The sequence below is a fragment of the Salmo salar genome, chromosome ssa16 (genome assembly GCF_905237065.1).
Source record: "Salmo salar chromosome ssa16, Ssal_v3.1, whole genome shotgun sequence".
NCBI classification, from domain to species: domain Eukaryota; kingdom Metazoa; phylum Chordata; class Actinopteri; order Salmoniformes; family Salmonidae; genus Salmo; species Salmo salar.
In genome coordinates, this window is record NC_059457.1 from 5,083,865 (window position 1) to 5,098,091 (window position 14,227).

General features: G+C 43.4%; 1 protein-coding gene across 15 annotated transcripts in view; it reads left to right on the top strand.

Moving 5' to 3' along the window:
- Positions 1-14,227, top strand: part of LOC106573083 (neuronal cell adhesion molecule) — a 122,191-nt gene that overhangs the window by 90,706 nt on the left and 17,258 nt on the right. For 7 of the 15 annotated variants that reach the window (XM_014147757.2, XM_014147758.1, XM_045696881.1 and 4 more), the window contains exons 3-11: positions 3,891-4,069; positions 4,716-4,733; positions 5,319-5,424; positions 5,657-5,850; positions 8,156-8,278; positions 8,603-8,773; positions 10,696-10,752; positions 12,997-13,108; positions 13,926-14,110. In XM_014147757.2, the coding sequence (XP_014003232.1) occupies positions 3,985-4,069; positions 4,716-4,733; positions 5,319-5,424; positions 5,657-5,850; positions 8,156-8,278; positions 8,603-8,773; positions 10,696-10,752; positions 12,997-13,108; positions 13,926-14,110 (1,051 nt within the window). In that variant the 5' untranslated portion in view covers positions 3,891-3,984. The remainder of the gene's footprint in view (positions 1-3,890; positions 4,070-4,715; positions 4,734-5,318; positions 5,425-5,656; positions 5,851-8,155; positions 8,279-8,602; positions 8,774-10,695; positions 10,753-12,996; positions 13,109-13,925; positions 14,111-14,227) is intronic. The other 8 variants (XM_014147760.2, XM_045696877.1, XM_045696884.1 and 5 more) reach the window with 3 other exon arrangements.

Consider the following 14,227-nt stretch of genomic DNA (forward strand, 5'->3'; position numbering starts at 1 on the left):
TTCCCACTACCGAGTCAAGCAAAGGCAAGCCGAGCGGTAGCCTACAGGCCTGGCCTGGTTAAGCATCCGCCATAGTTGCTTGAACCGTGCTGGAAAGGCCCATGTGAAATGAAAATACTGGAGAAAATTGTGTGAAAAAGGTTATAATCCGTCTGAGGCTGAGCCCCCAGAGGCCTCACTACCAGACTCCCCCAGTCCTGGCCCCTGACTCACCCTACGGCCATGGGGGCAGGAAGATGGAGATGAAGACAGACGGAAACAGGGCTGGTTTAATTGGACTATATTATTCCTTTATTGAGTAACACACCTATAAAATCCCAATTCAAATATCACAGGCTGAGATAACAGAGCAGAGCAGTTTTCTTTATTGTGCCTAGGCTGAGAAAGTAGCTGTGCCATTTTTATAGCTTTAGTGGGACACACACTGGGGCGCCTTAGGAGGAGGATGGCAAGAAGGCAGCAGGAGAAAAACAGGTCATACTCCATTTTCCGATTCACAAAAATGTCTCACTCTCTTCCTTAGAGCTGTGTAGTAGTTCTACTGTTTGAGGGTAGGGTGTGCATACCAAGAGTATCTATTTTATGATTTGGGATACTGTTGCAACTGTTGAATTATGTAAGATGCAAGGATATTCTCTTTAAATAAAGCACTTCCTAATAGTGAGTGAATAACTTGCTATATTGTATTTACTTTGCCACCATGGCCTTTTTTTGCCTTTACCTCCCTTATCTCACCTCATTTGCTCACATTGTATATAGACTTATTTTTCTACTGTATTATTGACTGTATGTTTGTTTATTCCATGTGTAACTCTGTGTTGTTGTATGTGTCGAACTGCTTTGCTTTATCTTGGCCAGGTCGCAATTGTAAATGAGAACTTGTTCTCAACTTGCCTACCTGGTTAAATAAAGGTAAAATAAATAAATAAATAAAAAACTTTACCAAGCTTACGAAAGAGAAAGAGGCTGGTATTTAGAAGAATCCTTGATTGTCAGTCCAGGAACTGAGAACTGTTAAGCCTATTCTCCTATTCTGAGTCATCTTTGCAATTGTTCCCTTTTTGCTTTGGCAATTCTCTCTCTATCTCTGTCTGTCTCAGCCTGTCTCTCTCTGTCTCTTTCTCTCTGTCTCTTTCTTTCTCCTTCTTTCTCTCTTTCCTTCTTTCTCTCTTTCCTTTTTTCTTTCTTTCTTTCTTTCTTTCTTTCCTTCTTTCTTTCTCTCTTTCCTTTTTTCTTTCTCTTTCTTTCTTTCTCGGGTGGATAGTGTCATAATTACATTGTTTAGCTGACTGGCAACAGCCGAACCCCTTCATACTGACACGTGATTTTCAGCTCCATATCTTCATGTAACTTTACATTGAACTTAAAGACACAATCTGTAATTATTTTATTCAGGCAAACAGCAGCCCTGCGACTTTTTTTGCTATAAAGCTGAGGGACAGCTAATAGTTACAGCAGGACATATCGCAGATTGCCCCTTTAATATTATTCAACCCCAATCTATACTTAACAAAAATATAAACACAATATGTAAAGTGTTGGGCCCATGTTAAATGAGCTGAAATTGTCCATATTGTCACGACTTCCGCCGAAGTCGGCTCCTCTCCTTGTTCGGGCGGCGTTCGGCGGTCGACGTCACCGGCTTTCTAGCCATCGCCGCTACATTTTTCATGTATCCATTTGTTTTGTCTCGTTCCCTGCACACCTGGTTTTCATTCCCCAATCACACTACATGTATTTATTCATCTGTTCCCCCTCATGTCTTTGTGTAAGATTGTTTGTGTGGTACATGTTTTTGTACGTACTAGGCTTGCGTGCATTTTCTCTCGTGTTATTTCACGAAGCCTGTTTGTATACATTTGATGGTTGTGATTGTTTTGCGCGTTTTACACTTTGCCTTGTTGGTTGGTGTCACGTCCTGACCCTAGTAAGATGTCATTTTCTATAGTAGAGTAGGGCAGGGCGTGACAGGGGGTGTTTTGGGTTGTTCTATGTTTTCAATTTCTATGTGTAAGTTCTAGTTTTTCTATTTCTATGTTGGGGTTGTTTGGGGTTGATCTCTAATTGGAGGCAGCTGATCCTCATTGCCTCTGATTAGAGATCATATTTAAGTCGGGGTTTTTCGCTTCCTGTTTGTGGCTTGTTATTTTTTTGAGTAGTGTGTTTTCCCGCTCTGCGTCACGGTTGTGTTGTGTTGTGTTGTGTTGTGTTGTGTTGTGTTGTGTTGTGTTGTGTTGTGTTTTCAAGTAATTTAAGTGTATTGCATTTCAGTTTCACGTTTAATAAATATGTGGAACTACGAACACGCTGCATTTTGGTCCGCTCCTTCGAACAGCCGTGACAGTTGGAGGTTTTTTGGACGCAGCTGCGCCCGTCTGTATATTCTCTCCTGCTGAAATAAAGTGTACGCCTGTTCACAATTTTCTGCTATCCTGCACCTGACTTCAGCACAAGTACGCACACACCTGACACATATGCACAAAAAGTTTTTTTTTCTAAAATGTTATTCACAAATTTGTTTACATCCCTGGTAGTGAGAATGTATCATTTGCCAAGATAATTAATACACCTGATTGGTGGGGCATATCAAGAAGCTGATTAAACAGAATGATCATTACACAGGTGCACCTTGTGCTGGGGACGATAAAAGGCCACTCTAGAAAGTGCAGTTTTGTCACACAACACAATGCCACAAATGTCTCAAGTTTTGAGGAAGCGTGCAATTGACATGCTGACTGCAGGAATGTCCACCAGAGCTGTTGCCAGACTGTTGAATGTTCATTTCTCTACCATAAGCCACCTACAATGTCTTTTTACAAAATTTGCCGGTATGTCCAACCGGCCTCACAACTGCAGACCAAGGGGAGGGGGGGTGAGTTGAGACCAGCGGCTGCCGGTGTTCTGTGAGTGACTTAATTTCAGTCAGTCAGACAGACAGAAAGTGAGAAAAGAGGAGAGCAGAGAGTGTCTGTCCACTGGCAGGATGTCGTCTGAGGTTGATGGTTGATATAATCGATATGGCAGGTGCCTAATGGTACTGTCGTCATTGCAGTGACTATCTGAGCTAAATGAAGCCATATGGGCCATGTCGCTCCCTATTCCAGTGCACTACATCACAACGGCACACACACACACACACACACACACACACACACACACACATCTAGATCATAACGATAGCTCCCAGCCTCCCAGCCAAGTCCATCCCCATCTGCATGGGAAGGGCCATCGATCCACAGTCACAGCCATCTATATCTGTCTCTCTAGAGGGAATTGTGACTTTCTCATTCACATACTGATATAACTGTAATTCTGAAATGTGTCACAGTCTCATATTCATGATTGCTTTACAACAATTTCATCGCAATAATGTATGTTTCTGTATGCTCCCTCCCCCCTTCTATTTTTGTATCCATCCATCTCTCGCTCTCTGTATCTCTGCCTCTCTCTCTCTGTGTCTCTGTGTCTCTCATTCTGTCTCTCTCTCTCCCTCTCTCTCTGTCTCTCTGTCTTTCTCTGTTTCTCTCTGTCTCTCTGCCCCTCTCTCTGTCTCTCTCTCTGTCTCTCTCTCTGCCTCTCTGTCGCTCTCTCTCTGTGTCTCTGTGTTTCTCTCTCTGTCTCTCTCTCTCTGCCTCTTTGTCTCTCTTTCTGTCTTTCTCTGTCTGTCTCTGTCTCATTCTCTCTCTCTCTCTCTCCCTCTCTGTCTCTCTCGGTGTCTCTGTCTTTCTCTGTTTCTCTCTGTCTCTCTCTCTCTCCCTCTCTGTCTCTCTCTGTGTCTCTGTCTTTCTCTGTTTCTCTCTGTCTCTCTCTCTGCAATCCTCTCTCTCCCCCTCTGCCACTCTCTCTTTATGTCTCTCTATGTCTCTCTCTCTCTCTCTCTCTCTCTCTAGTTGTGAATGTGCACGTGGCCGAGGCGTTCTGATTGAGGGGAGAGGTGGGGCTTATCTCTGTCGGGGGGAGGACCTTTGCGTCAGGCAACCAGTCATGGAGAGAACGAGGGCGAGAGCAACAGTGTTCCTGATGCTGTTCCTGGGTAACCTCGGCAACGCTCTGGAGGTCCCACTAGACCGTAAGAACTATTAACACATCACAGTCAAGAGCATTCATAACCTCGAAAGAGTCATCTCTTTGTAACTGTTGGCTCCCACTAGACCGTAAGAACTTAACACATCATAGTCTCTCTCTCTCTCTCTCTCTCTCTCTCTCTCTCTCTCTCTCTCTCTCTCTCTCTCTCTCTCTCTCTCTCTCTCTCTCTCCTTTGGCCTCACTCTTCCTCGCTGCTTCTCAAAGTCAAAGTTGTATTGATATGGGTACAAAGTCTGTAAGATGAGTCAGTAAGAGGTTGTGAGAATAATATTCTTTATTGATCCAAGGCTTTTGCAAATGTGGCTACTTGGTTTTCTAATGAACACATAACTTGTTGCCTCATCATTTGTATAACTTCGCTGAGTAAGAAGAGTAGGTTTTCTTGTCGTTTTAAGTGCCTAGAGACCTATACCCACACCAAAGTCATAATGTGGAAAAGGAACTACTGTATGTTGTGTGAGTAATGTTTGGAATCGTGTTGGAAGCTATGTAATGTCTGGAAAAGGTAACTAACCCTCCTTCTGTCCACCATGTTCTGAAAGGAAGTAACAGAGTGGGTTCTTTTTTCAACACTAATGTCTGGCTCTCTTTATTATCTCAAAAATGTATGCTGATTCTTGGGGGAAAAGCAAAAGTTCTGGAAGGATGTAAGTTAAGTTCCCCTGTCACCATGCCTGTGTGAATTCAGTGTGACCACAGAGACTGTGACTTGAGCACTTTGTGTTGTGAATTTGGGGATTTCTTGTATTGTTGCTATTGGTTTTGCGCTTATCCGTGTGGATTTGAGTGGATTTGAGCATCGGTCTGACTTGCATGCAGTGCTCTTGTTGTTGTTGATTTGTTTGTTCCTTTTGTGTGGTGTGGTTTTGCTGTGTTTTCAGTAGGAAAACCTCATGTCCCGTAAAACACATAAGGCATGATTCTTCATATCAGTTATTTTAAATAGTAAATCCGTCTTCTGTTCCTTTGGAGATAAATACATTTAAAGAAAGATGATTATGAAGCAGAATATCCAGGACTGTACTTCAGTCCACTGCATGCTTTTATGGTCCCGTCATTCATCTGGCTATTTGATCAAAAATTTTATGGTCAGCAATTTAGCCTGGTTCAATTTTAGTGTAGTGAGCCGGTCCAGCCCTGCTCGCTGTGTGCTTGATCAATAACAGTTGAAAACTTAGTTATGCAGAAAGGGCAGGGATTGATTTGACTGTGTCCCTCTGTGCTTGCCGTAGTGCCGCAGCCACCAACCATAACCCACCAGTCTCCCAAGGATTACATCATCGACCCTCGGGAGAACATCGTCATCCACTGTGATGCCAAGGGGAAGCCACATCCCAGGTACACACACACACATACTCATGTACACGTGCACACACACGGACACACACACACACACACACAAAGCCAATTGTTATACCGCTCGCACTTGTGTCAAATGGCAGAGTAGTTGGCTAAATCCCGAACAGATATATTGATTAGCCAATTTATTAGCTATATAAAATACTATGTGTTACAATGACAGTTAAAGTGATTTAGATGTTCACTAACATTGACATCAATCCACTTACAGCTTTTCGTGGACCAGGAACGGGACCCACTTTGACATTGACCAGGACCCCAAGGTCACAATGCGACCCCACTCTGGCACCCTGGTGGTGGACATCAGTGGAGAGAAGGTTGAGTCATATGAGGGGGTGTACCAGTGTACGGCCAGGAACGAACATGGGACTGCAGTATCAAACAATATCGTCATCAGACAGTCCAGTAAGCATCTCTAAGATGTGTTATCGCTTTCACCTTTTCGCTGTCATTTTCGGTCTTTCTCGCTCTTTCTGTCTCCCTCTCTCATTTTCTCTCTCTCTCTCCCCTCTCTCTTTCTCTCACTGGGCCTCTCACCATTCTCTCTCCGATATCTCACCTCTCAGTCATCTCATATAACCTCATGTCTGTCTCACTCTATTCTCCACTGAGCTCATCTCTGACGTGTCTCTGATTTGTGACCATTCAATCTTTCTTCTCTCTTTTCTTGAAACGAATAAGATGTATTTTCCATCATCAATGCTCTCTTCATGGAAGGTAAAGGTTACATGTGGAAAGACAGCATGATAATAATTGTTACCTGGATACACCTATTTCACCTTTAGCTTGATGCGATTTAGTAGCTTGAACTCATTCCTTCCATGTAGCTAGAACTCATTCCTTCCATGTAGCTTGAACTCATTCCTTCCATGTAGCTATAACTCTATTCCTTCCATGTAGCTTGAACTCATTCCTTCCATGTAGCAATTCTTTCCTTCCATGTAGCTAGAACTCATTCCTTCCATGTAGCTAGAACTCATTCCTTCCATGTAGCTAGAACTCATTCCTTCCATGTAGCTTGAACTCATTCCTTCCATGTAGCTTGAACTCATTCCTTCCATGTAGCTAGAACTCATTCCTTCCATGTAGCTTGAACTCATTCCTTCCATGTAGCAATAATCTATTCCTTCCATGTAGCTAGAACTCATTCCTTCCATGTAGCTAGAACTCATTCCTTCCATGTAGCTAGAACTCATTCCTTCCATGTAGCTTGAACTCATTCCTTCCATGTAGCTTGAACTCATTCCTTCCATGTAGCTTGAACTCATTCCTTCCATGTAGCTTGAACTCATTCCTTCCATGTAGCTTGAACTCATTCCTTCCATGTAGCTTGAACTCATTCCTTCCATGTAGCAATAATCTATTCCTTCCATGTAGCTAGATCTCATTCCTTCCATGTAGCTATAACTCATTCCTTCCATGTAGCTAGAACTCATTCCTTCCATGTAGCTTGAACTCATTCCTTCCATGTAGCTTGAACTCATTCCTTCCATGTAGCTTGAACTCATTCCTTCCATGTAGCTAGAACTCATTCCTTCCATGTAGCTTGAACTCATTCCTTCCATGTAGCTAGAACTCATTCCTTCCATGTAGCTAGAACTCATTCCTTCCATGTAGCTAGAACTCATTCCTTCCATGTAGCTAGAACTCATTCCTTCCAAGTAGCTTGAACTCATTCCTTCCATGTAGCTAGAACTCATTCCTTCCATGTAGCTTGAACTCATTCCTTCCATGTAGCTAGAACTCATTCCTTCCAAGTAGCTTGAACTCATTCCTTCCATGTAGCTAGAACTCATTCCTTCCAAGTAGCTTGAACTCATTCCTTCCATGTAGCTAGAACTCATTTCTTCCATGTAGCTAGAAGTCATTCCTTCCAAGTAGCTAGAACTCATTCCTTCCATGTAGCTAGAACTCATTCAGTCCATGTATGCTAGAACTCATTCATTCGAGTAGCTAGAACTCATTCCTTCGATGTAGCTAGAAATCATTCCTTCCATGTAGCTAGAACTCATTCCTTCCACGTAGCTAGAACTCATTCCTTCCACGTAGCTAGAACTCATTCCTTCCATGTAGCTAGAACTCATTTCTTCCATGTAGCTAGAACTCATTCATTCCACGTAGCTAGAACTCATTCCTTCCAAGTAGCTAGAACTCATTCCTTCCATGTAGCTAGAACTCATTCATTCCATGTATGCTAGAACTCATTCCTTCCATGTAGCTATAACTCATTCCTTCCATGTAGCTAGAACTCATTCCTTCCATGTAGCTAGAACTCATTCATTCCATGTATGCTAGAACTCATTCCTTCCATGTAGCTATAACTCATTCCTTCCATGTAGCTAGAACTCATTCCTTCCATGTAGCTAGAACTCATTCCTTCCATGTAGCTAGAACTCATTCCTTCCATGTAGCTAGAACTCATTCATTCCATGTAGCTAGAACTCATTCATTCCATGTAGCTTGAACTCATTCATTCCATGTAGCTAGAACTCATTCCTTCCATGTAGCTAGAACTCACTACTTCCATGTAGCTTGAACTCATTCATTCCATGTAGCTAGAACTCACTACTTCCATGTCCCCTTATTCTCTAAGACCTTTTGGTGACATTCGATGACTGTAGAAACCACCTACTGGTACAGTATACCATGTTTTCCTCATGTGTATTTGGGCTATCTAACTTATGAGGTGTGTTCCCCTCCACCTCTTCAGGGTCCCCCTTGTGGTCGAAGGAAAGAAACGAGCCGATCATCGTTCAGGAGGGCGTGTCTCTGGTGCTACAGTGCCGACCCCCTGCCGGCCTGCCCCCTCCCATCATCTTCTGGATGGACATCAGTAAGTTGCATGCTATTTGTAATGTCTAGGCCTGTTAGCTACATACTGTACTTAGAGAAGGAGAAATACAAACACCCGAGTTTCTGAATGGGGAAATCTTAGATCGTCTGTACTGTTTCTTTCTGGGTTCTTTGCTTGTAATTGATGAAATTAAATGAGATATTAACTAAAGTCTCAAAATTGTTGCTCAATGACATTCCTCCTAATTGCCACTCTTCCTCAGTCTCCCAGAGACCGACTCAGATCATTAGAATATCCCAGGCTTTAAACATGTCTCTCCCCCTTCCCTTTCGTCTTGAACCCATCTCTCCTCTCCTCCCTTAGACTTCCAGAGGCTGCCTCAGAGCAGCCGTGTGTCCCAGGCGTTGAATGGAGACCTGTACTTCTCCAATGTCCTGAAGGAGGACTCGAGGAACGACTACATCTGTTACGCCCGCTTTCCTCACACACAGACCATCCAGCAGAAACAACCCATCACCGTCACAGTGGTCAACCGTAAGTGTGTGCGTGTGCTCATGTGTGCACGAGTGAATGCGAACATGTGCGTTCTTGCGTGTGGGTGTGAATGTGCTTGCGCGTTGAATGTGTGTGTCAGTTTTGGGTTAGGAGGGAAACTGTGTTTCCTATCTCTGATCCCAACCTCAGCGTCACCAGTAGTAGTCTAGTAGTCATTATGATGAAAAGACACATTGTAATATATCTTATAGGTTATTCTCTGCATTATGTGCAATGTAGCCCCACCACCAAGTTAACTGATTTTGTCAAGCCTCTGCTTTCGTGACTGCGCTGTGTAGTGCACACTCTCAACAACAAAAGGCCTTCTCATACAGTCTAGCATTTACCACTGACTGATTGTCATGATGCCAAATTGTCCAGACTGTACAGATTCACAGACAAGGTTTGATAACCAATATCTACAGTAGAAGTCAGAAGTTTACATACACCTTAGCCAAATACATTTAAACTCAGTTTTTCACAATTGCTAACATTTAATCCTAGTAAAAATTCCCTGTCTTAGGTCAGTTAGGATCACCAGTTTATTTTAAGAATGTGAAATGTCAGAATAATAGTAGAGAGAATGATTTATTTCACCTTTTATTTCTTTCATCACATTCCCAGTGGGTCAGAAGTTTACATACACTCAATTAGTATTTGGTAGCATTGCCTTTAAATTGTTTAACTTGGGTCCAACGTTTCGGGTAGCCTTCCACAAGCTTCCCACAATAAGTTGAGTGAATTTTGGCCCATTCCTCCTGACAGAGCTGGTGTAACTGAGTCAGGTTTGTAGGCCTCCTTGCTCACACAAGCTTTTTCAGTTCTGCTGTTCCTCTATGGGATTGAGGTCAGGGCTTTGTGATGGCCACTCCAATACCTTGACTTTGTTATCCTTAAGCCATTTTGCCACAACTTTGGAAGTATGCTTGGGTTCATTGTCCATTTGGAAGACTCATTTGCGACCAAGCTTTAACTTCCTGACTGATGTCTTGAGATGTTGCTTCAATATATCCACATCATTTTCCTACCTCATGATGCCATGTATTTTGTGAAGTGCACCAGTCCCTCCTGCAGCAAAGCACCCCCACAACATGATGCTGCCACCCCCGTGCTTCACGGCTGAGATGGTGTTCTTCGGCTTGCAAGCCTCACCAATTTTTGTGTCATGAGACCAGAGGACATTTCTCCAAAAAGTATGATCTTTGTCCCCATGTGCAGTTGCAAACCGTAGTCTGGCTTTTTTATGGCAGTTTTGGAGCAATGGCTTCTTCCTTGCTGAGCGGCCTTTAAAGTTATGTCGATATAGGACTCGTTTTACTGTGGGTATAGATACTTTTGTACCTGTTTCCTCCAGCATCTTCACAAGGTCCTTTGCTGTTGTTCTGGGATTGATTTGCACTTTTCGCACCAAAGTACGTTCATCTCTAGGAGACAGAACGCGTCTCCTTCCTGAGCGGTATGACGGCTGCGTGGTCTCATGGTGCCATGACATCATTTTCTGGAATTTTCCAAGCTGTTTAAAGGCACAGTCAACTTAGTGTATGTAAACTTCTGACCCACTGGAATTGTGATACAGTGAATTATAAGTGAAATAATCTGTCTAAACAATTGTTGGAATAATTAGTTGTGTCATGCACAGGGTAGATGTCCTAACCGACTTGCCAAAACTATAGTTTGTTAACAAGAAATTTGTGGAGTGGTTGAAAAACGAGTTTTAGTGACTCCAACCTAAGTGTATGTAAACTTCCGACTTCAACTGTATACTTTTTATGTATGATCAGTATCCAGTATTTTGTTCCGTTCACACGGTTTGATTTTAGAATCAAGCATTTATGTTAATTTTGTCCAATCCCTTTCCTGCTTTTTTTATATCACTCGATTTCAACATGTGGCATGTTTGATTATTTCCTGTTGTGTTACAGTGGATGCAATCAATGAGACTGTTGCTGCTTTATACAATGAAACTGATTTTCTTAGTGGTGAGTTTTGGTACCCCCTAGTGGTCATCCTCCTCCCGTAGTAATCAACCAACTAGATACCAACCTCTAACATTACAGTAACCCCTTAACCTTTTCCCTAGTGATTTGTCTCAACGTTAGTAGGCAACCAATATTAGCAATCAAACACATAACTAGCATTAACCCTTTACCCTAGTGATACCCTTTCCCGTAGTAGTAAACCAATACTAGAACTCAAACCACTAACATTCAACCCTTAAACGTGTCCCAACTTCTGATCCTGACTTGTCCAATGAAATAACATTTTGTGAGAGACTACATTCTTTTCTACAGCAACTATTTATTAACATGATTTCAAATGCTGAACCATTGCATGATTCCTTTGCCATCCTCATACACAACGTGGCCAAAAGTATGTGGACAGCCCTTCAAATGACTGGATTCGGCTGTTTCAGCCACATCCGTTGCTGACAGGTGTATAAAATCGAGCACACCACCATGCAATCTCCATAGACAAACATTGACAGTAGAATGGCCCGTACTGAAATGCTCAGTGACTTTCAACATCGCACCGTCATTGGATGCCACCTTTCCGACAAGTCAGTTCGTCAAATTTCTGCCCTGCTAGAGATGCACCAGTCAACTGTAAGTGCTGTTATTGTCAAGTGGAAACATCTAGGAGCGACAACAGCTCAGCTGCGAAGTGGTAGACCACACAAGCTCACAGAATGGGACCACCTTGTGCTGAAGCGCGTAGCGTGTAATAATCTTCTGTCCTCGGTTGCAATTCTCATTACCGAGTTCCAAACTGCCTCTGGAAGCAACGGCAGCACAAGATCTGTTCGTCGGGAGCTTCATGAAATGGGTTTCCATGGCACACAAGCCTAGGATAGCCATGCGCAATGCTCTGGAGTCTGGAGCAGTGAAAACGCGTTCTCTGAAGGGATGAATCACACTTCACCGTCTGGTAGTCCGACGGACGAATCTGGGTTTAGCGGATGCCAGGAGAACGCTACCTGCCCCAATGCATAGTGCCAACTGTAAAGTTTGGTGGAGGAGGAATAATGGTCTGGGGCTGTTTTTCATGGTTCAGGCAAGGCCCCTTAGTTCCAGTGAAGGGAAATCTTAACGCTACAGCATACAATGACATTCTAGACGATTCTGTGCTTTCAACTTTGTGGCAACAGTTTGGGGAAGGCTGTTTCTGTTTCTTGTGGCTGAATGGAAGCAAGTCCCCACAGCAATGTTCCATCATCTAGTGGAAAGCCTTCCCAGAAGAGTGGAGACTGTTTAGCAACAAAGGGGGGACCAACTCCATATTAATGCCCATGATTTTGGAATGAGATGTTCAACGAGCAGGTGTCCACATACTTTTGGTCATGTAGTGTGTCTTGTAAATGGACAAATAACATTATATATTTTATTCAGTAGACTACTTAAAAAAAGAAGCTTTCTCTTTATTATAGTAATATATTGAATTAGAGCAAAGTAGATCGACAGAGTCCAAACTGTGAATGTTCCAACCACTACCAACACCACAGTTTGTTATTCTATTATTTTCACACATCCGACCTAATTCTTTCCTCCCAATCCACTTTTCAAACGATCTTTCATTTCCTATCAGTTCATTTCTCATTGTTTGTAAAAGCATCACTTCCTGTGTGTCCGTCTGTCTGGTACCCTGAAGATACATGTCTTGTAGAGATGTAGTCAGTGATTTTGTCAGGTGGCTACATCAAAGCCAATCGGAGATAGTCGATTCTCAAAGTAATGCTTGCGTGTACCTCAATGTCTACATGTATCACCATTGCCACAATTACAAGCACCATTTGTTGAACTCATGAAATCATAACCACCAATAATCCTTTTGATTGTCCTCAAAGTATTTGTTATCTTACACTACTGTAAATGTTCTACAAATGTATACCGCCTATTAGTACCCCTCGACCAAAGAGCACCTTCACAGTAAGCGATGAAGGCAAGGATTCAATCCAACACAGATTTAGCACCTGCACACAGCGATAGACTTTTAATTAAAGGCCATTTTCTTATATGCTTGCGGAGATCAGGTTCACAAAAAATCCTGCTCAAACAGGAATCACCTTTGAAAGTAATTTGCTGGGTTTGAGTGTGTGAGCCCTGACCAGGTCCTCCACAGTGGCTCAGCACTGACTGTGGTAGAAGAACCATAGAAATAGAATAGACAGAACAGTAGGAGTCTTGTTGTGACTAACTGTGTCTCTGACCCCTCCCCTGTGACTGCAGATGGCTCGGCGGAGGAGAGGAGACCCACCTTCCTGATTCCGTCTGGCTCCAGCAGCTCCAAGATGGTGCTGAGAGGACAGGTCCTGGAGTTGGAGTGTATCGCTGAGGGACTGTAAGGACACAGTGTCAACGAGAAAATGTCCATTTGTTTTACCTGTATTATGTTTTTAATATACCTCTATTATTAATGCATTATACCATTTTGCATGTGTGCTTATACACTGACTGTGCAAAACATTATGCTCTTTCCATGACATAGACTGACCTGGTGAATCCAGGTAAAAGCTATGATCCCTTATTGATGTTACTTGTTAAATCCACTTCAATCAGTGTAGATGAATGGGAGGAGATAAGTAAAAGAAGGATCTTTAAGCCTCGAGACAGTTGAGATATGGATTGTGTATGTGTACCATTCAGAGGGTGAATGGGCAAGACAAAAGATTTATATGCCTTTGAACGGGGTATTGTTGTAGGTGCCAGGCGCACCGGTTTGTGTCAAGAACTGCAACGCTGCAGGGTTTTTCAGTTTCCCGTGTGTATCAAGAATGGTTTACCACCCAAAGGACATCCAGCCAACTTGACACAGCTGTGGGAAGCATTGGAGTCAACATGGGCCAGCATACCTGTGGAACGCTTTCGACACCTTGTAGAAAGGGAAAGGGGGATAGCTAGTCAGTTGTACTACTGAATGCATTCAACTGAAATGTCTTCCGCATTTAACCCAACCCCGCTTAATCAGAGAGGTGCGGGGGGCTGCCTTAATTGACATCCACGTCTTCGTAGAGTCCATGCCCCGACATATTGAGGCTGTTCTGAGGGCAAAAGGAGGGGGGATGGGGGGAGAAGTTCACTGGAAACTTCTTATGTGTTCTCTATCTCTCTCTTTCTCCTCCCCCTCCCACCCACCCTCCCTCTCCTCCCCCCTCCAGACCCACTCCAGAGGTCTCATGGAGTAAGGTGAGCGGGGAGTTCCCTGCCAAGCGGACCTCCTTCCTGCACTTCCAGAAGACACTGCGTATTGTTGACGTGTCTGAGTCGGACGCCGGAGAGTACCGCTGCACCGCCCGCAACCGCCTGGCCTCCGTACACCACACCATCCGCGTCACCGTCAAAGGTTTGTCATGTGACTTAGCAGTTAGTGCCACTGACTGGCTGGCACACATGTAGCCTATAGCAGAGTGGTTAGAATTCAACCCACTGCTCTTCTGACTTGCGGTCGTCCTACTTTTCC